At 44.5% G+C, this 22,494-nt stretch overlaps 1 protein-coding gene across 3 annotated transcripts; it reads left to right on the top strand.

Moving 5' to 3' along the window:
* Nucleotides 1-1,650: 1,650 nt before the first annotated feature.
* Nucleotides 1,651-20,928, top strand: TSPAN33 (tetraspanin 33). Of its 3 annotated transcripts, none has more exons than XM_044677900.1 (8): nucleotides 1,651-1,935; nucleotides 13,413-13,470; nucleotides 14,049-14,176; nucleotides 14,549-14,623; nucleotides 16,435-16,530; nucleotides 17,259-17,387; nucleotides 17,964-18,125; nucleotides 18,776-20,928. In XM_044677900.1, exons 1-8 carry the CDS (start codon nucleotides 1,831-1,833, stop codon nucleotides 18,857-18,859), a joined length of 837 nt encoding a protein of 278 aa, XP_044533835.1. In that variant the 5' UTR covers nucleotides 1,651-1,830; the 3' UTR covers nucleotides 18,860-20,928. The 3 variants fall into 3 exon arrangements, with proteins under 3 accessions (XP_044533835.1, XP_044533834.1, XP_044533833.1); XM_044677899.1 differs by having other exon boundaries at nucleotides 14,055-14,176; nucleotides 18,651-18,868; XM_044677898.1 differs by having other exon boundaries at nucleotides 18,651-18,868.
* The last annotated feature ends 1,566 nt before the right edge of the window (nucleotides 20,929-22,494 follow it).

The raw sequence follows: 22,494 nt of genomic DNA, 5'->3' as shown, positions 1-22,494 counted from the left end.
ATATAAATAAACTCCCCTAACCCAAAATCCCCTTGGATGGTAACAGAGGTATTGAGTTTAGAAGCTAAACAGGACAGGGCACAGGGAGAGGTTCTCACGAATAGATGGCTCAGATAGTTCAAGAAGTTCTGTAGATGTATCACTCAGCCAGCAGGAAATGGAATAAAATGGGTCTAGGCAAGAAGTGAAGATATAGCAGAAGGAAAGCCATAGGAGAAAAAGCCAATCTCACTAGGTCTACCCCAGGGAAACAAGACTCAGCCTTCAAGGCTTAACTGACTGTTAGAAAACATCCTAGTCACTTCTGTAGAATTCCAGAATCTTTCTTTGCCTCTGCATCTTTTCTGCAGATCCTCTCTTTCCTTATAAAGAGTCACATCTTCAACTTTTAGCTTTACATTTCATTGTTCCTTTTCTGATATTAAAACCATGGCTTTAAGGATCATCCCCTTTCAGAGGAAACTAAGGAACAAAGTGGGAAAGTAACTTTCCCAGGATCTCAGTAGTGGCAGAGCCAGGACTAGAACCAAGATCTCCTGACTTCAGGTCCATAGGTGGCAGTGTGGGTAGATTTTGGGGTCTGGAATCAAGGAGACCTAAATTCAAATTCCACCTTAGATACTTACTACCTATGTGACCTTGGGCAAACCACTGAACCTGTTTGCCTTTGTTTCCTTAAACATAAAGTGAGGATCAACTAGTACTTACATCCCAGGGTATTTTGAGGATCAAATGAAATAATGTTTGTAAAGCTCCTGACACAATAAATGCTTTTTCCTTTCCCCCCTAAACTGCTTTAGTTCTGTTGTTCAGCCCGTGGGGGTTTTCTTGGCAGAGATATTGGAGTTGTTTGCAAAACGTTTGGAGTCCTATAAATGAGGGAACTGAGACAAATGGGGTTAAGGCCCTGACTTGCCCAGGGCCACACAGCTAGTGAGGCTGGATTTGACTCAGGATGATGTCTTCTTGACTTCAGACCCAGACTGAGCCCCTACCTGCCCACTATATACCTTTTATATACTTTTTCAATTAATCTTTCTCCAACACTATTACTGATTTTTCTTCTCTGAACTCTGTATTTTAAGTCAATACCAAACATCTTTTTTCATAAATTTTCTCAAATGGCTTCCTGTATATTAGCTCTGTGAGAGGACCTCACATAGTATCTTACACATTTGTTGGACTTCATTGCTCTCACCTAGAGTGTCTCGTTCTTCTAATGGATTCCCCACCACAACTGGAGCAAGGGTAGGTACATAGTAGGTTCTTTAAAAGTAACTGGAGACTGGACTATATGTGTGTGCACTTATTGGGGGGTTGTGTGGGCGGCTGGCTGGACGCGCTGGGTACCTTTCCTCCCCCTCACCTCTTTCCAGTCCAGCAGCTGCAGCTCTGGCCCTGCCCTTTTCTGGGAAGCCAGGGAAAACTACTGACCCTTTAAGAAGTTATCCCTCACAGAACAGGTGTTCCCCTCTCCTCTTGGAGAAGAGGGAATGGCTGGGTATTTAGTGACATCAGCGACAGTCCAATGAAAAACCAGACGGCCGATAGCTGTGCCAATAGGCTCCGGCTTAGGGCGGGCCAAGTTGCCTGGGTGAGGGGAGGGGAGGGGGTGGTCCTCTGCTCACGGAGTATCGGGGTTCCTTTGGCTGCTGGCGCTGGCTTGAGCCTGTGTTCCAGCGGTTCTCGAAGACATTCTTTCCGTTCCTGGGGACGTTCCATCGCTGTCCAGCTGCCTCCCAGGGCGCGCGATTCCTATGTCCCTGGGTAGCAGGTGGGCCGGGCAGTCACTGGGGAAATAGGCCCCCTGGGGGAGGCAGCGGCGGGGCCATGGCCCGGAGATCGGGGCCAGCGCCGGCAGTCTATGATGAGGAGTTCTCCTTCGTCAGCCCCGTTGTGAAATACCTGCTCTTTTTCTTCAATATGCTTTTTTGGGTGAGTCTCGGTCCGGAGATGGGCGCACTTGGTGTTGGGAGGCGATCTGAAGACGGAAAATCAGGTTGTCTCTGATCCGTAGCTAGGGAAAGGCAACGAGGGCTATCTCAGGATGCCCAGCTCGGGGAGAATGGAGTGCGATGAGGAGCCCTGTGATCCTTTTCTCTGGAGATAGGTTCTTGGGATAATTTAATTCCAGCAGAAATGCTGAGGCAATGTGGATTGGGCTGAGGAGGGGGCGGCACGAAGCCGGTATTTGATCTAGGAAACATTGTGGTGGAACCTTTGATCCCCAAAGAACCTAATGGAGTTGTGTCTGGCCAAAGAGCTGATTTTGATACGAGGGAACCATCTGTGTAACCCAAGTCAAAGAAGGGGGTCGCTAATCAGTTCTAAGGTTAGAACAGGGGACTTCTCTGCTTGCGATCTGGGAGAGACTGCACTTTGGGAAAAGGGAAGCAAAGAAATGGCATTCCCTTAGAAGAGGGGATTCTATGTTGTGGGGTGAAAATCTTCCCTTTTTGGCCGCCTAACCTCAGTTGTGGCCTAGAACAGGAACTGCCTCAGGATATAAATGTGTTTCACCTGCCTGCCTGCCTGCCTCACCTGTTGCCTTCTCTTTCCCAGAACAAGGTTTCTGCTCTCCAGGGCTCCTAGCAATTTTAGGCTGATTTAGAGAAGGCCTGTGCCTTTGGGGCATGCAGCTAGGGGTCCAGGCAAAATTCCTATTGGTTAGCTGGAGTCAGAAAGATTTGGCAAGGTCTGGAATCCAGAAAAATCATATAGCTACAAGGTTAGGTCTGGGAAAAGACAAAAATTATATCCTGCCTAGACTTGCTACTCAAAATTTGGAGGGAAGATCTAGTGTCTCAGTTCTGAAAATGCCTTGATGGATCTCCTGGAAAGAAGCCATGTTCTGGAATGTCCCACAGAGAGTACCTGAAGTACTTCTTCCTCAAATTGGCCATTCCAGTATATCTCTCACATCACTGAAACTGCCTCTTTTGGGGGACAAAATCCCTTTGTCTAAGCCCAGCTCTGACTAGGTCCTAGAGCTCAGAGCTGGGATACAGAGGATGAGTGAGTTTAAATTGAGTTTCCAGAAGGAAAAAAACAAAACACCCAAAACCCAGACCAGAACTCTAAACCAACCAAAGAAAAGCTTCAGCTGGGTCTGAGCATGGAATACAGATAGGGAAAATAAATGGTAAGTGTTGGGATTTGGCATCAGAGTGGGATTAGCTCCTGGGGGCACTAGGAAGAAATTCCAGTGGTTCAGAGGGATTGAAGTTCAGCTACTTCACAGAAAGAAGTTTAGGTCTGAGGTTCACATGATAGGTTTAGTCATACCATTTTGGACCTGTAAAGAACCTTAAAGATAAGCTAGTCAACCCCACTCATTTCACAGATAAGAATATTGAGGCCCTTAGAGGGCTTTGCCTGAAGTCTCGCTAGTAATGACACTGGCTACTAGGGGCAAAGACAAAGCTGAGAACTGAAGTTTCCTGAGTCTCCATCCAATGCCTTGTCTAGTCTACCTTGTTGCCTCTGGGTAAATAAAATGCATGCCTATGGTTGGGGTGTCATTTATTAATAACCCATTCAAGAGTTTGTACTTATGAGCCTCTAGTTCAAGGGGGGGGGAAGTGTGGAGGGGTGAAGGGAGGAGAAGAGGTATTGAAGAGTAAAAGGAAATCCCTTTTCACCACATAGTCTGGGCTAAGAATTCCTTACCTCCGTTTTTCCACGTAAGTGCCAAATGAAATCTCTCACCCTGATGCCCACACACTGCCAGCTTCACATGACTCTTGTGCTGGGGGCGATGGGTCCAGGGCTGTCATCACAATGATTCCCCTGGCTCACATTCTAACTTAATCTACTCTTCCTTGCCCTGTGTCCCCTGTGGACTCCTCAACAGCCTGTGAACCACAGCTGTTCTCTTCCTGTGGACACAGCTCAGTGAGTGTACTTTGTTTCACTTTTAGTTCATGCTTCTTGTAGCCTCTGTATTTTTCCCCTTCTCTCTGTCAGTTGGGTTTGAGAAGCTTCTGACTAGGGAGAGAGCTTAGCTCCTCAGACCCATTCACCTTGGTACGGAAACAATCTGTTCAGTAGCAGAAAGAATTTGGCATAGCCAAAATGGGGGTCAAATTTGAGTCAGACTAATGAATGCTTTTCCTCAAATCTACCTTAGCCTAAGGAGAAGTCCAATTCTAGAGGGTCTTCAGTTCTCTCTCCAATTTGCAGCATAACCCTGAGTCAATGATCTCCTTTTCTGTGCTTCATTTTTTCTCCCTTTAAGAAAGATGGACTCGTATCTAATAGCTATTTAATGGTAAGTAATATGACTCTAGCACTAGACGTCAGTCTCTGTTTCTAGAAATAAATCTTTTTGACCTTGACTGTGAGGTGATGACCTTTCTAAAGGGCACATATACATACCCCAAAATACACACATGTACACATACATATATGCTTACATACGTGTATATACATACACACATATGTAATTCTCTTATTTCCCAGTCCCTCAGCCATGGTCTTCACTCCATTCATCTGGAGCTCTAGGTGAAAGATATGGGAAAATGGCAGTCCTCCCATTCATCTTCCATGGAGTGGTTTTTGCTGTTTTCTCACACAGTGTTCAGTCATTCTACCAGCATGGAACAATGGAAACAATGCTGGATTTGGCATCAAAGAACCCAGATTCACATCGCACTTCTGCTACTTATTAGCTATGTGACCTTGGGCAAATCATTTAATCTTGGAACCTCTGTCTTCATCTATAAAATGAGAAGTTTGGAGATGACTCAAAGGTGGTCCCTTCCAGCTCTAACTATGATCAATTAGGAAGACTCTCTAGATCAGTGATGGTGAACCTTTTAGAAACAGAGTGCCCAAACTGCAACCATTATGCCATATGTGAGCGTTCCCCCCCACCTTTACCCCAGACAGGGAAGGGAGGAAGCACTCCCATTGTGCTGCTGGGCAGAGGGTGAGTGATGGGAGAAATGTCCTCAGGTACATGTGGAGAGTGGGGAGGGAGCCAGCCTCTTCTAGCACACATACCATAGGTCTGCCAACATGGCTCTAGACCTTTATGCCTGAGGAACCCAATGACTCCAAGTGGGCCATTGTTGGCAGCTCATTTCACAACCAGAGTATGCTTTGGCCTATTAAAGGGTGGGGGGAATGTGTGGGTGCTATTTGTGTCTGTGCCTGGAACATATTAGGAGGACAGCTAGGATTGCCACTGTTTCCATAGAAGCTCCATCCCTGTGAACTACCTAGAGTCTGACCCTGGTCCTCTCAGAAAAGACAGTCTGGACCAGAAGCACCTTATTTTATTCCTTTTATTTAGGAACGTTGAGACTGTCTCCATGCCTTTATACTGTCTGTCTCCCTTCTATAGAATGTGCTCATTCCTCATCTTTGCCTCTTAGAATCCCAGTTTCTTTCAAAAATCATTTCAAGTGCCTCTTTCCGTATGAAGCCTTTCTTGATCCCACAGCTGCTTAGTGCCTTTCCACTCAGAAAATCACCTCATACTTATTTTATAGATACCTACATATATATAGTTATCTTCACTCATATTCAGAAAACTCTTTGAGGACAAGGACTTTTTTTTTAGTCTTCCCATGTACTAGGTTATACATAATTCTAATGCTTAATACATGCTTGTTGATTGATTGAAACAACCCTCCTATATACATCTGGGCAAGCTGTTAATTGTTTAGAGGTGATATCTCTTCAGGATCCCTTGACCTGAATTAGTGTTTCCAGGATCCTGGAAACTGTCTATAAGATTCCCAGTTTGGAAGTATCTAACACTCCTTTGCTTCTTGCATTGGTGAAATGCAAAGGCTGGGGGTGGAGTAGGAAGAGAAAAAACGGACAGAGAAGATATGAATTTATCAGTCACATGCAGAGGCTGAAGGGTTGAGGTACACACCCAGTATTAATTAAGGAGCTTGATCCTGCCCGGATACCCTCTGGTTCCATCTGCTGCTCAGGGATACCAACAGGGGTAGGTTCCAAATCTAGGGAGAGTCCTAGAAGTTCATACCTCCATAGTCCTAATACTAGCAAAAATCAAGATGCCACAAAGGAATCATACAAAGGTCTTTGAACTTAGAGTTGTCAGGACTTTATACCATCTGGACTACAGATTCTTTTCTTTTCCCCCTGGAGACAAATGTTGTTCAGTCACTTTAGTCCTTGGCCCCATTTGGGGTTTTCTTGTCAAAGATACTAGAGTAGTTTGACATTTCCTTCTCCAGCTCATTTTATAGATGAGGAAACTGAGGTCAACAGTGTTCTATGACTTGCCTGGGTCACACAGCTAGTAAGTGTCTGAGGCCAGACTTAAACTCAAGAAGATGAATCTTGGGACCAAGCCCATTGCTTTATCCACTTCTCCACTTAGCTGTCCCTGGTCTTGGAATTCTTAAGCTTTTTGGTGTGTATCATAGACCCCTTTGGTGAAACCTATGGACCCCATCTCAGAATAATGTCTTTAAATGAATAGAATATATAGGATTACAAAAGAAACCAATTATAATGAAATTCAGTTTCAAATATTTTTCAAAAAACGTTCACAGGGGGCAGCTGGGTAGCTCAGTGGAGTGAGAGTCAGGCCTAGAGACAGGAGGTCCTAGGTTCAAACCCGGCCTCAGCCACTTCCCAGCTGTGTGACCCTGGGCAAGTCACTTGACCCCCATTGCCCACCCTTACCAATCTTCCACCTATGAGACAATATACTGAAGTACAAGGGTTTAAAAAAAAAAGTTCACAGACTCAAATTAAGAACTCCTGTTCTAATCCAACCTGACATCATTTCATGGATAAGGAAACTGGACCTTAAAGAGATGAACTTACTTGACCAATATCATACAAGTGGTAGAACTGTGACTGTAAGCTAGGTCAACTGACTAGAAATCCATTGCTTTTGCTCTATTCTCCCATGCTGCACTCTTGCTGTAGAGTCCATCTTCTTCTTGATCACCAACACTGGGTATGTTTCAAGATGGAACATATATCAAGCTAAACAACAGTCCAGCAACTTCAGGGCTTTGAGCTACAATGTTAGCTTTACCGTGTGACCTTGAGTACCCCCTTCCCTTTATAACTTGGGGAACCCAAAGTGGGCAAATTGTGAAGAATGAAGCTGAAAGATTGTGGCACACAATCAGAGGACTCTAGAAATTGTTTAGTCATTTTAGATGGAACTGTGGCCCAGAGAGGCTATTGGCCATGCTTAGGGTCATGAAATAAATAAATGAACCCGGATTAACCCCCAGGAGCTCTGACTCCAAATTCAGTGTTCTTCTCACTACTACAACATGCCACCAGTTCCAAGCACAAAAAAGGCCAACCAGTCCACTTCTTAAGGTGACTGGTGGTGTGCCATGAATAACACCCACCGAGTAGTTCATTCTATTAAGGAGACATCATTCAAAGAGCCACTAAAGAAACTATTGTGGGGTGGGGGTGGTAGATGGCTCAGTCCATAGAGAGCCAGGACTAGAGACAAAAGGTCCCAAGTCCAAACCTAGTCTCAAGATACTTCCTAGCTATGTGACCCCGAGCAAGTCACTTAACACCATTGCTTAGCCCTTACCAATCTTCTGTCTTGGAACTAATACATAGTATTGATTCTAAGACTGAAGGTAACGATTTTGAAAGAAAGAAAATCAGGCACAGCTAGGTAGTACAGTGGATAGAGAGCCAGGTCAGGAGTCAGTAGGACTTGAGTTCAAATTTGACCTCTGGCACTTCCTAGCTATGTGACACTGGGCAAGTCACTTATCCCACTGCCTAGTCCTTGCCTCTCCTCTGTCTTAGAAGTGATACTAAGACAGAGGATAAAGGTTTAAAAAAAGAAAAGAAAAGAAAAAGAAACAATGCCCCAAGATATTCTTCGACTCAAAGTAGGAGGAGATAAGAAAAATGACTACCCTGGAGACGAGAGTACACAAAGAATATGTCACCCCTAGATGTAAATGTCAACACTATTCTAAGGCTCAAGAAGTAAATGAATTAGTTTCAAGAGAGTCAGGAATCTGAATTATTACTCTCTGAAATTCAGGGACCTGTATGAAGGATTACATTTATGCAAACTTCTTACCTCCTCCAGGACTCTCCATGAAGTAAGTGCCTGATAATCTTGGTAGAAAGTTAAAAAAAAAAAAAGAAGAAGAAAAACATACTTCCAAGGGTCTGAGGTCTCCTTGATGTGGATACTTTTTCCATGAGTAAGCATCTATTCTGTATGGAATACTATGGTGGGCACTGGAAAAGGTACAAAGTTTGGAAAAGATGTCATTCCTGTGGCTAAGGAGCTTTTCCCTTAAAAACAAACAAACAAACAAACTAATTCTTATCTTTTATCATAGAATCCATACTAAATATTAGTTTGAAGGCAGAAGAGCAGTAAGGGCTGGGCAATTGGGGTTAAACGACTTGCCCAGGGTCACAAGGTAGAAGTGTCTGAGGCTAGACTTGAACCCAGGACTGGATCTCTCACCCCTGAGCCACCTAGCTCCCCTAAAAAGGGGCTTATCCTAAAGGCTTTTTCTGCAGTTGATCCCTAGCACTTTCTCCTGTTCTTCTTCTACACTGACCTTGCCTTCATCCCAGAGTAGGGATGCCCAAACCCCTAAATTCGTGTCCCAAACTAAATAATGGGGCTCTGAAAAACTGGAGGAATAGGGATTCCAGAAAAGGGCTTGGACTCAGAGTCTACCCTCCCCTACCTCATGCTTTAAAACATGGGAGGAAGCCAAGCACTCAGCTTCTTTCCAGGAGGCCTTTTAAGCCCACACTGTATGGTGTCTTCTTCCCTGATTTGGGAGTTACCAGGGGGTTGCCCCGGGCTCCAGACATGCTGGCTCTTTGCCACCTTGCCTCTGAAGGCCACAGGCACCAAGCCAGCTCTCAGTTTTGTCTTACTTCCCTCTCTGGAGGGATGGATGAGCATATTGGGTATGCTGGCAAATGTTTAACAACTGGATGGGGGGGGGGGGACGGGGAGCAGAATGTGCTCTGGATACACTTACAGTTACTTTGAATCATTAACATTTTCCGCATTACTTAAGCCTAGACAATCAACAAAACAATAATTTAAGCTCTGGTTTATATTGCAGCTGATTGCCAAGGTGTAAATGCTCACACTGAAAATTTAACAATTGACTTCAGCACACTATATAGGATGAGCCTTTCCCCAGAGCAAGAATCTTTTGTGTATTTTCCAAGCAAACTAAGCAGAGCCTATGGATTTCCTCCTTCTTATGTTGTACCCAGGGGAAAGGGGTATAGAGCAATGATTTTTCTTTAAACTGTTACCTTCTGTCTTAGTATCAGTTCTAAAAAAGAAGGGCTAAGTACCTGGAGCTAAGTGACTTGCCCAGGGTCACGCAGTTGGGAAGTGTCTGAGATGAGGTTTAAACCCAAGACTTCCCAACTCCAGACTAGAGGCTCCATCCAGGTTTAGACCAGGTCTGGTGCTCTATTCATGGTACCATCTAGCTGCCCCTTTAAAAGGATTTTTTAGTTTAAGCAAGGATTCATGGAATTTTAGGGCAGAAAAGCAGCTTACGACCATCTAATACAAACTCTGTCATTTTACAGAGGAAGGTGAGGCTAAGAAAGATAAAGTGATTATCTCCAGAGCAAAAAGCCAGTTAATGGCAGAAGTGGGATTTGGACCCAAGTCTCCTGATCCCACTTTAGTATTTGTTCTTCCAGATTGAATTCTAGTCTTTTCCATCTGACTCAGGAAGATGGATGACTGACTATAGATCAGTGGACCCAGAGAAGACATTGATTTACATAAAAATTTTCACAGCATCTGTGTCTATCTCTCCCCATCTCTCTGTCTCAGTCTCTCTCCCTCTGCCTCTGTCTTTCTTTCTCTGTCTCTCTCTCCCTCTCTGTTTCTGTCTCTATCTCTCCTCTCTGTCTCTCTCTTCCTCTTTCTTTCACAGCTTAGGTATGTCTAGAAGATAATAATAGTTAAATGAAATTTTACAATTATAAAGCAGTTTACATGCTTTGAAAGATTTAGGAATACCAATTAGTTGATGATCAACTGTTTTTTAGTCATGTCCCACTCTTTGTGATCCCATTTGGGGTTTTCTTGGTAAAAATACTGAAGTGGTTTGTTATTTCCTTCTCTAGTTCATTTTACAAATGAGGAATCTGGGGCAAACAAGGTTAAGTGACTTGCCCAGGATCATACAGTTGTTAAGTATCTGAGGCCAGATTTGAACTCAGGAAAATGAGTCTTCCTGGACTAGCACTCTGCTATGCAATGATTAACTATGATTCCAGAGAAGCAATGACAAAAGTATTCTATATAACTCCTGTTGGAAACAAAATGGATTCAGGGTACAATAGAAGATATGTTTTGGACACGGCCAATGCAGGAATTTGCTTTGTTAAACTTCTTATTTATAAGGATTTTATTTTTCTTTTATTTTTCCCTAATGGGACATAAATGGAGAAAAAAGATTTTTATTCATTTTTTTAAATTACATTTAAAAAGTAGTTTCTAAACATTCTCCTTTAATTTTCACAACAACTCTATGAGGTAGGTAGTTCAAATATTTCCAGCATTTTATAAATGGGAAAACTGGTTCTTCTAGAAGACAAATGACTTACCCAAAGTCACACAGTGAGTAAATATCAGAGCTTAAATTTAAACTCGGATTCTTTAACTCTTAGATCCTGTGCAATTTTCATTCTACCACACTGCCTCCAAAGGAGTGAGTCCCTGGGAAGATGTCCTGATAGCTAACTACATGATGAACACGAAGGGAGGCTATTTTATTTATCTTTGTAGCATCCACAGTAACTAGCCTTATAGAGAGTAGGTACTCAACAGATGTTTTCTCAGCTTTGAGTTAACTATAATACAAAATGGGTAACGTGAAGTTCATCACCACAGAAATCCTCCTCCTTTGATGTCTTACTGCAACATGGAGGTGACCCTGGGTTAAGCAGAACAAAACTTGAGGAGATTTCCCAAAGCTGGGAAGTGCTGACCAAGAGCTGGACTGGATGTCTGTCATCTGAGGGCCGGTCTAGTTAAGTGGGGTTAGCTATTACTGGCGTGGCTGTAGGGTAATGAATTTTTGATACTCAAAGGCCAAAGTTTATAGAGAAGCTATGATCTGTGTAGGTAGACCCACATCAGTGAAATCACATTTCCCAGAGATATAATAATAATAACAATAACAAAATTATATTTATATAGCATTTGCAGGTCTACAAGGCATATTACATGTTTCAGTGTTTATTAAGGATCTACTCTGTGCCAGGCACTGTGCTAAGTATTCCGTGTCCAGGCAGTATCAGCTCCAATTTACTGATGAGCCGACCAACAAATGCCTTTGATGTTTTATGTCTTTCTCCTGATAGGAAGGGACCTGCCAGAATATTCTAGTGGGACAACTGGACTGAAAAGACTGGTTCAGGGAGAAAGGGAGAAATGGCTCCAGGAAGAAGGTTCAGAGGTGATATTAGGAGCCTGCTTTAGAATAAAAAAATTGGTATTCATTTGCTTTTGCAGCGACAGACCTTGAATATTTCTGGATGAGAGGAAGACACCTTCTGGTCCCTCAGTTTTTCCTCTTCCTCCATATAATTATAGACTGATAAATGGAATTACATTGGAATAATAGACATCTCTAATTCTGTACTTGCTATTTTTAGTTTTGCTGTGTCGGGACTACTTAGCAAAAAAAATTATGGATCTCGATTAGAATTAGACATGTAAAAAGAAAAAAAGAAAAAGAAAAAACCCAGTCCGAGGAGAATAAGAATGTGGGCTCAACAGAAATAAAGAGATCATTTATCAAAAAGTGTTGTCTGAAGGCAGAGTTGAGCATTAAGGGAAGAAGGCTGGGAGAAGTCCCTGAAAGAGATGAGGGGATGATGGGAAAGGGTCTCTGAAAGAGGGAATGGTTATGTGCCTATGGAGGGGTGACAAAGGGTCCCTGAAAGAAGAAAGAGGGAAGGGGGGACAAGAAAGGATCCCCCCAAAGGGGGAACCATGAGAGTGGAGAGGAGTATGGGAAAGGGTCCCTGAAAATGAATTGGTCTTTGGTGCCACCAGTGCTTTGCTGTTTGAAGAGGCCCCTCAGAAAAACAACTTTGTGCCTCTTGGCCCAGCCTGTCCTGTCTCTGGCAGCCCAAACTTCCCCAGCCCTGCCTCCTTCTCCATCCCCAGCCAGATCTACCACCCCCAAGGTTGTCTTCCTCCAGCCACAGGAGAGGGAGGGCCTCAGCCAGCACCGCCTGCCCTAGGCCTCCTTGACCCCTTCCCCATTGAGTCTCTTGAGTCCCTGCTGCTGAGAACTCCCTTTAGCCAGATCGGTGCCCCAGCCATCGCCATGGTGACAGCATGCTGCTGCTTAGCGCCAGCCTGGGGACTGGACCGCCTGAAAAGGGTGAGGGTGTGGGGAACAGGAGGGAGGTGTTCAACAAGGCCCTGCTCACTTGAATTAAAGGCACACAGGCAAGGTTCTTTCTGGGGCTACAGTCAAGCTCCATCGAGCTAATTCCCCTTGGGGGCAGCCAGAATTAAAGTTGGGCAAAATTTTGCCCAGGCTGCTACCCATAAACACATTGTCAGGCTCAACTCCTTAGCCTTCCGCCTATTGAGACTGCAGAACTAGTTCAGCTCTAGCCATGTTTACCCTAAAAGTTTCTAACTCTCCTTGCTAAAATAATACGATTATCATTTTGTAGAAACTCTTACCTTCCGCCTTAGAATCCAGATTGTGACTGGTTCCAAGGCAGAAGAGTGGGAGCTCCCATCTCTAGGGCTGGCTCTCAATCCCCTGAGCCATCCAGCTGCCCCTGTGCTTATCAAATTTGATTTGAGGTGCGTAAAACACTCTGCGTGTGTTATCTCATTTTGATTCTCACAGCAACTCGTGAAGTACAACCGTGAAGTATTATTCCCATTTTAAAGATGAAACTAAAGTTTGGGGGGGGGGCAGCTGGGTAGCTCAGTGGATTGAGAGCCAACCCTAGAGACAGGAGGTCCTGGGTTCAAATCTGACCTCAGACACTTCCTAGCTGTGTGACCCTGGGCAAGTCACTTAATTTCCATTGCCCACCCTTACCACTCTTCTGCCTTGGAACCAATACACAGTATTGATTCCAAGATGGAAGGTGAGGGTTCTAAAAAAAAAAAAAAAAAGAAAAAAGAAAGAAAGAAAATAAAGTTTTGTCAGAGCAGTTAATCGACTTGCTCACAAAATAGAAGGAAAGGATTCAAATTCCGGTCTTGACCTTCACTAACTAATTCCAGCTTTCTTTCTACTAAATGACACTGGAGCTTTTAGTCTCAGGAATTTAAAAGTTCACCTCCTTGCTCTATCCCCAGCATACCGTGAAGCAGGATTCTATTTTAGAACTCTTGGGCCCCTACTCTAAGGGTCTGCCGTCTTCTCTTTCTCTCTCTCTAGGTGATCTCCATGGTACTGGTTGCTATAGGAGTCTATGCACGGCTAATGAAGCATGCAGGTGAGTTCAAAACCTGTTCCCTCCCTAAACAGGATCCTGACCTTGTCTCCTTTCCAGCTGGTCCCCATAGCTCTTTTTCTACTCTTACCTCTTTCCCCTAACCCATCCGAGAGAAAATGGCTCTCTGGCCAACAATTCCAGGGAGCTACTCTGGGTAGAACGCAAACACTGAGGCTTGCCAGCTCTCCTGGAGTCCTTCAAGATGTCCCCAACTCCAAACCCAGGATCGAGGTGGTCAGGGATTGGGAAGCAAAGTAATTCTACCAGTCTACTAGTGAGGTAGCACCCTGCCAGTAGAGACACACCTCCTGGCAATAACTCCCAGAACTGAAATTCAAGAGCTGGAAAACCTAATGCCATTCTACTTTTCAGCAGGAAAACCATCCCCCACTCAGTTGGTCACCAAGCTGTACCTCCAGAGCAGGGCTAGAGTGGCTCTCTGCCACCCCCTCGTGGTGGCCAAAACTGGGACTTGACTTGTGTAAGCCAGTACCAAAAAGGTGATGATCAGGCTTGAGGGTGGTGAGTCTCAGAGCAAACAGGAATTGTGAGGAAGGTGATACTATGTGTCCCCTCAGAGGCAGCTATGGCTAGCCTGGCAGTGGACCCAGCCATCCTGCTGATTATAGTGGGCATCCTCATGTTTCTCCTCACTTTCTGTGGCTGCATCGGATCCCTTCGTGAAAACATTTGCCTCCTACAAACAGTAAGTACTTCTTGGGGGAAAGTGCCCCTCTCTTCCATTACAATTCTCCTCCTGTACAACTTTAAGGGCTAGGACTCCTGGGTTCCATTCTGAGATCTCTGTTAACTTCTTGTACCTGGCTACTCTGGTCTCAGTTTCAAAGGTGGAGCCCCTTCCCTCCTCTTCCCCAAAGCTTACAGTACTTATCTGCATTCCAGTCCTTTCAAGTATACCAGGCATTGTTACATCTGCACCTAGAAAAGCATGGCTCAGTGATGGATATGGTTGTCTTAGAGAAATGCTGTGGTATGCCCCATCACTCCCTGCAGTCTCAGAGAGAGTGGCATCCAAACTCAGTGATAAGCATCTCTCTCCCATTTTGTCTTCCCACAGTTCTCTCTCTGCCTCACCATTGTATTCCTGCTCCAGTTGGCTGCCGGAGTCCTGGGCTTTGTTTTTTCAGACAAGGTAGTATGATGGAGTTAAGGAGTCCTTTACATTGGAGAATGAGAGATAGGAACAGATGGTTCTTCCCTTTATAAGCTTTCTTAACCTCAGTTCTCCACCTTTTGAGCAAATTAGCCTTTAGAAATTCTAATTCAGGCCATCACTAGGACCACTGTATTTTAAATTGGTTGGAAGAAGATTGCTTGTTCTTGGAATAAGTTTTATTTTCCAATTTGGGAAATCCAAAATTGTGGGGTCAAGATCTCAGAATTTAAGGGGATCCATCCACAGTAAAATTAGACAGCAAATTTTCACTGCCAATGACCAAGTAAAATGTAGAAATTAAGTTGTTTGGAATTGAGTAATTCAGGATTTTCTACATCTTTGTTGGCAAAATGGGAAAAATGAAACAGTAGACCAGCTTACACTGTGGCTAGAAGAGCTGTCATTTCTCTTATTCTGCCCATTTATTTTATTCTGTCAGTGTCTTTGTTCAACACTTCCTGGAAAATCTTCAGTTTCTTAGCTTGACTTTGAAAGTCAACAAGTATTTTTAAGTAACTCACACAAGAGGTACAAGAGTCCCTAAGAGGTAGATTCAAGGTGCTTTAGAAATAGTCAACACTGTTCTCCCTCCAGCTCTAAGTGCTGCTCTTTCCTTCTCCTGCAATGGGCTTAATAGCTGGGCCACAGACCATTCCAAAAAATACCCACAAAGAAGTGTTGCTCTAAATGGTGCTAAAAGCCAAGCCTGCATCTCCCTACATGGGGGCACCTGAAGAACCCTAGGGCAGGAGTTGGAAACTGGATTTCAAAGCTAGAACTAGTCTCTATTTTTGAAGCTGTCTTAGATAGGGAAGGCTGGTCAGAGTCAATTCAGTTGCTGTTCTAAAAACTACAAATCTACAATGGGCATGGTAGGAAAGGAGATAATGAAGATTGCAATGGAGAGAAGAAACAAAGGGTGAGATCAGATCTTAGGTAGACCCCCTCCATCCATTTTAAAACTTGGGGGGAAAGGATGAAGTGACAGAGAAGGTGACTTACAAGAAGAACTCTGCCTCCAAGGACTTTACAGTCTATCAAGGTAAAGAATAAGGTACATGAATAACTATAAAACAAAATCAGCTCTGTGGAGTTTATCCTCCACTAAAATACTCTTCCTCTGATGCTTTATTGCAACATGGAGGTGACCCTGATTAAGTTAAACAAAATTCTAGGAGATTTCTCAAAGCTAGGAAGTTCTTAAGTGCTGGCCCATCACCTGAAGACCAACCTAGTTCAATTGGGTTAGCTATTACAAGCTTGGCTATAGGGTAATGGATTTTTCAACTGCAACTATACTCAAAGACCACCCACCAATTTATAGAGAAGCTGTGATCTGCACAGGTGGACCCACATCAATTAAATCACATTTCTCTGAGATAAAATAATAAAATTACATTTACATAGCACTTAAAGTTTACAAAGCATATTTACATGCAGTAGCATTTATTACGCACCTTCTATGTGCCAGGCACTGTCCTAAACACTATAATAGATAGGATTAACTCCATTTTTACTGATGAGGAAACAAACTCAGAGAGTTTGTGACTTACTCATGGTCATGCAGATAGTGTCAGATGGATGTGAACCCAGGTCTTATTAATGCTAAGTCCAGAATTTTGATCACTACACTTTGCCACTTCTTGTGTTAATTTAGAAGTACCAAAAGTTCTGAAGAAAAGTACAAGGCTCTAGGAAAATTCAGAGCATACCCTCCTCTCTGGCATAGCAGAAGCAAGAAGGGTGAGTGTCCTACCATACCACATCTCTTCCTCTGTATCTGGCAGACTCGTGGAAAAGTGAGTGAAATCATTAACAATGCCATCGTACACTACCGAGATGACCTGGACCTACAGAACCTCATTGATTTTGGCCAGAAGGAGGTATGGACTAGATGGTGGGCTTAGTCATCTGGGAAACCAAGGGCAAGAATTCAGCTGATTCCAAGAATCAGTCTGTTTTCTGGTTCAAGTTCAAATCAAAAAGTTCAAACTTTTTGGTCCTCATTTACTTTGCACAGTGTCCATCAGAATTTGCAAATGTATGCATTCTTTGGTGACAAAATGATGGTGAATCCTCACCCTGAACTTGACATTTGATTTTGAAGGGTTTTTCTTTGCTTCTATTCCATAATATTGGCTTCTACAACCAATTTTCTGGGGTTTTTTAGTGGATCTTCTCTCTCTTCTCCCATATGCTAGAGTCGTCCCCTCTCTCTTTCTTTGGATGGCAAAGGAAAATCTGCAGCATCAGATATCATTTCTTTAGAAAACATTTGTTGAATACTTACTCTGTGCAAGGCACCATGCTAGTTATTGTGGGTGCTACAGAGATTAATAAAACAACCTCTGCCATCAAGGGTCTTAGAATTTAATAGAGATGGCAGGTGTAATGCAAGGTAGAATGTGATTGGTGCTATAGGTGAAACATAAAGTATTATTGACCAGAAAATGTTTTAGCTCACAGGAATCAGAACCCTGACCTTTAGAAGATTTACTGAAATCGGCAAAAACCTAACATGGACTTGTGGAGGGTTCTGAGTTCTAACCATGACTCTCCATGGTGTTAAAAGTGGGCAATTCTTAACCTACATGGATGGGCTTCTTTGCAGTTCCACTGCTGTGGTGGTATCTCCTACAAGGACTGGTCCCAGAACATGTATTTCAATTGCACAGAAGACAACCCCAGCAGGGAGCGGTGTTCTGTGCCTTTTTCCTGTTGTTTGCACAAATCCAGCCAGGTGAGCTATCTTCCCTACTTATTCCTCTTAGTGAGGACAGCCCTGGTTCTGACAGGGACAGCTGTTAGAAATCCAGAAGGAAATCCTGGACTTCCTCCTACCTAGGACAGCCATGAAGTGAAACTTTCAATTGTGATTCCTGTTGACCCATCATTTTCTGTAGACCAAGGGTCTCATCTGAGGGAATGGGCTAGTAGAAAGAAGGGAGTGGAAGGAAGAGGAAAGAAATCTAGGCTATACCAGGTGTTCACAGATCAAAAGGAGTTGGATTTGGATTTGAATGGAGAAAACCTCCTACCTAATATTTTCCAAAAGTATTCCTGAACCATTGTGGGGTATGTAAAAAGTGGGCAGCTTATTAACTGGGGTCTAAAGTGGAAAATGAGTGGGAATTCCATTTGGTTTCTCTTCTCCCTCCTCTAATCCTACCATGCCTCTCCCCTTCTCTCTTTCTACTTTTCCCTTTCCCCATCCCCTATGTCTCCTTTCCCTCTCTCCTTGCCTTGCTTTTTTCTTCCTTCCCTCTTTCCCCTCCCTTCTTCTCTTTTTTCCTTCTTCTTTCCTCTCTACCTTCAGACAGTAATCAACACCATGTGTGGCCAAGGTATGCAGGCCCTTGACTACCTGGAGGCTGGTAAAGTCATCTACACTAATGGCTGCATTGACAAGCTAGTCAACTGGATCCACACCAACCTCTTCCTCATTGGGGGTGTGGCACTGGGCCTAGCCATCCCTCAGGTAATCCTCTTGGTAGAGTTTGTGAATTGGATTAGGATAAAAGAAGCTCTAATTCTTCTCCCACAGAGGTTAGAAGGTTGTGTTAAGGTTAGTGTACCACAGGGGACCAGTAACCAGGACATGGGTATTGATAGAGCTAGGAAATCATTTTATGATAGGGCATTAAAGCAAGGGAGGAAATAAGCATTTATTTAGTGCCTATGTGCCTTTTTGCCAGGCACCATACACTGTACTCTTACAAATTTTATCTCCTTGGATCCTCACCCTAGCAGGTAGGTGCTATTGTGGTCCCCATTTTACTGGTGAGGAAAATGAACCAGACAGGTTAAATTAGTTACTCAGTGTCACATGGCTAGTAAGCGTCTGGAGTCACATTTGATCTCAGGTTTTCATGACTCCAGGCCCTCTATCCCAATTGCCAGCTGCTCCTGGCAGGGTAGATAGACTGGGACTCAGGGGTAGAGATGGGGAGCAAGGGACATGGGAAGGAGTATTATTAAAGACCAAGTTCTTTGCCTCTCTCAGCTGGTGGGCATCCTGCTATCTCAGATCCTTATCAATCAGATCAAAGATCAGGTCAAGTTACAATTCTACAATCGGCAGCACCGGGCTGACCCATGGTACTGAACATCCATCCATTCCCCCACCAGGATGAAAGGTGGGCATCATCTACAGACAGCACTGGGCACATCCCTGGGCAAAGAACAGAAACGTGGATTCCCCTCGCCCAGTGACGTAAAAGCAAGCTGCAGACAGGCAGACAAAGGCAAAGGCAAGACTTGTAGATGGCCTTCATCACGGGAGGATGATCCTCCCTCACACTGGGCCATGCCACAGGTTTTTTTTTGTTGTTGTTGTTGTTTTTTTAACTGAGAGAATCTTATATTTTGTTTTTGTTTGGGTCTGCTTGGGCTTTTTAAAGTTGCTTTTAAACAAAAATATTTTAGAGGATGCCAATTGCAGTGTTGCTTCCCAGTGCAGGCATCCCAGTAACCAGCCCAGTCTTTTCTATCTCTGGACACTCAAATTAGTGCCAACTAGATTTGGGCACTGGAGGGAGTAGTATACCAGTAGCCCCTGCCCAGGGTCCAGCTGGCATAGTACCAGCTCCAAAAGCTTGACTGTAAGGTAGGGGGAGAGTTGTGATCATAGGAGTCAAATGGGGACAGTTATGTATGTGTTGGGTAGCACTGTGGAAAGGGATATAGCTGCCAACTCCCCATTCCGTGTTCCCCCTTAGATAGTCAGGGCCAACTCCATCCTGACCCCTCCTTCATTTCCATGGAAATATGGCAACAAGGGGGCAGGGGAAGCTGTGGCAGTCAAATTTCATCTTAAAAAAGTGGGGGAGCTTGGAGTTACAATATCTTCTTTGGCTGGTGCCTGGGGACTGTCCCTGTAGTGGCCAAGGTGGATGTGACAGCCACACACTTTTACAACCTCTTCCTCTCGCCTGGCACTTTCCCCCATGGGCAGACATTTCAAAAATCTTGGGCACATGGGGATATTAAAGACAACAACTCCTTAGCCTCCTTCTCTGCCAGCCCCAAGACTGGCATTGTTTATGTACTGGCACAACTTTCTCTTTCTACAAGGTAAGAAACAGGAATCCTTCAGCACTTGAGAAAGAAAAGTATCCAACTGTGCTGAGCTCCGTTCCATGTCCATGCAGTCCTGGAAGCTAGAAGGGGGACAGGGAGCCCTAGTTCGAGCGAGGAAAGCAGAAATAGCCCCCTAATGGCTTCAGTACCCTGTGGAAGCGATCTATCCCTATCTCCCCGTTCCCCACCTCCCCATCTGGATACCCCAGCTTTCGGCGATTCCCTACCCAGTGTTTGAGGTGCCCTGAGGTTTCTAATTATCTCGAGGGGTGTCATAAATGTCTCCAAACAAAACTAATTTCAAATCACTTTAATTAGGAAAACCTGTCATTCAACAGTTGGGGGGGCGGGGCAGATGTCAGGAAATCAAGCCACTTCGCTCATTGGTCTAGCCTCTACATTGTAGGGGAGAAGAAGCCCTCCCTTGCTCGGTCTGGTTCGGGCTCGCTCGCTTGCTCGCTGCCCTACCTTTCTCCGAAGCGTTTGTGTGCGGGGACGTTCACAATCGAACCCATTCAGGTTTCATGGCTTTCAGCCCACCTTGCTCCAGTTTAGATGGAGAAAGAACAGCCGCCTCTCCAGGCCTTGGAATTGGTGTTTGCTCTGGCCACCGGCGGGGGAGGGGAGGGAGGGAAGAGCACAGTTGCCATAGTCTCAGACTGAATGGAGATGACTCCCACTTTCTGGGGCCTCGGCGGCGCTGCGTGGGCGGGGAGCCTGGAGGGGCGTGGCCATTTCTCCGGCGGATACTTGGCTGGGCAGAACCCAGCTGGGACTTTCTGGGTGGTCCCACCCGGCGTACCTCCTCGCCCCTCCCCCGGGCTCTCCGAGGAGGGTGTCCTGACCCGGCCCCTAAGCTGGCGCTGTATGGAGTCTAGAAGGTAGAATTGGGAGAGGAGCTCCCGCTGCTGCCCGTGCCGCTCTTAAGATTCAGCCACAACGTCCCTCCTCAAGAGTCTGCGTGTTCGAACCCCCGCCCTGCTTTCCGGCCTGTCCAGATCGTGCATTTGGATGGTTCAATAACTTTAAAGGTCTTGATACAATAGGATATAAAATGTGTGCCCGAGAGGCAAAATCAGGCTTGGTGAGGATTGCGGAAGGGTCCCTTCCTGACACACACACCCCGCCCCCAGTGAGGGGCTGCTCACCAGACGGAGAAGGGAAGTTCATCCAATAAACGTCGAAGGGGATTGAACATGGTTCTTTCGAGTCTTTTCCCTTAAACCTATACTCCCCAGCCTCCCAATGCTGCTCCGGATTTTTAAGCTCCGGAAGGGTAACCTCAAGGTCCATGAAGCCGCTGGCCTATAGTTTCATCTCCACGGGTAAAGAAAACAACAAATAGGACCTTCCGTGCTAGGGATTAGGAGTGAAGAAACATTTCACCAGTAACTCGCATTGGTTCTAGGGACGTTAATTTTATGTTTTTGCTACTTTCCACATTAGTAGACTTTCGCGGGAGCCATTTGGGAGTAGGAACAGAACATGTGTCTACATTACTCTTGGAGCTGACTTGGGTGGGAGGGCTCATTGGTACTTCTAACTCAGCAAACCTAATCAAGAAACTGGGATGGTGTTGAAGAGTCCTGCAGCCCCTGAATTCCAATTCTGGTCTTGCCACTTAATTGCTTCCTCATTATCTAAAAGGGAAAAAGCCCAACTTCAAAGTGGAAGATTCTGGAGTAGAAATAAAACACCCCCCCCCCCCCGTGGTCATAGAAAAACTTTATGTTCATGCCCTCATGCTCTTTCACCATTCACCTATTTTTGCCCATTTCCCATCTGTCTCACTAACCCCCTGAGCTTGAAGGCTAGGCTGGAAATCAACTTCTCTCAGTTCTGTTATCCCAAACCCCTTCCTCTGAAATTAGGACTACCACATCATTTGGCTGGCAATCGGTCCTTCTATTTTTGTGGTGCAGACTTCTTCCAGAAAAAATCACACGTCACCATCTCTATGTTGTTCAGTTGGTTTTCAAATGTGATCAATCTTTTAAGTCCTTATTTAGGGGTTTTCTTGGCAAAGATACTAGAGTAGTTTGCCATTTCTTTCTCTAGATCACTTTACAGATGAAGAATGGAGGCAAAAAACAAGGTTAATTGTCTTACCCAGGGTCACACAGCCAGTAAGTGTCAGAAGCTGGATTTGAACTCAGGAAGATAAGTCTTCTTGACTGTAGGCCCAGCACTCTATCAACTTTGCCAACTAGCTGCACCATTGTCATCCAACTTTTTCTATTGGTCTGTATGAGTTTGGGGGGCTGAAAAATCCAACATATTGAGCTTCTCCAACCGTACCTAGACTGATCCTCATATTAGAAACACAACCTATCAATGGATCAGAACTTGGAAGGCTTCATAGTTTAAAGGGACCTTTTAGAGCTTGTATTCCATAAGAACTCAAGGTTGCTTCTACCACTTTATGAGACAAGGATGGTGAGGTGGGCATGACGATTATCTTTTTTTAGTAAATTCATGCTCTTTCTTGTTTAGAAAATGAGACATTCTTTCTCTTCTCCCTTCCTTAAGGGAAAAGGGCTTGATAATGGGCAATCTATTGCCATTAGCAAATCCAGTGGCAAAACTAATTTCCATAAGGTTGTAGTTGTTGTAATATGATGTAGGTAGGAGTGTAGGCCTTTAAAAAAAATCTAGACAATAGTTTTCCTTCTTTGTTGCTTCCCTCTGCCTGAAAATATGGAATATTCTGACCTTTCTTCTTCCAGTCAACCAAACTCCTGAACCTTTTTGACCATCTAATGCAAGCT

The sequence above is a fragment of the Gracilinanus agilis genome, chromosome 5, assembly GCF_016433145.1.
Source record: "Gracilinanus agilis isolate LMUSP501 chromosome 5, AgileGrace, whole genome shotgun sequence".
NCBI lineage: Eukaryota > Metazoa > Chordata > Mammalia > Didelphimorphia > Didelphidae > Gracilinanus > Gracilinanus agilis.
This window is presented reverse-complemented; position numbering and strand designations above follow the sequence as displayed.

What these genes read in the sequence shown, in the direction of transcription:
- TSPAN33 (XM_044677898.1), top strand. Translation starts at nt 1,831, where the DNA reads ATGGCCCGGAGATCGGGGCCAGCGCCGGCAGTCTATGATGAGGAGTTC. An exon ending in ACGGCTAATGAAGCATGCAG is followed by an intron (nt 13,471 to 14,048) that starts GTGAGTTCAAAA and finishes GTGTCCCCTCAG; the next exon opens with AGGCAGCTATGGCTAGCCTG. An exon ending in GTTTGCACAAATCCAGCCAG is followed by an intron (nt 17,388 to 17,963) that starts GTGAGCTATCTT and finishes CTCTACCTTCAG; the next exon opens with ACAGTAATCAACACCATGTG.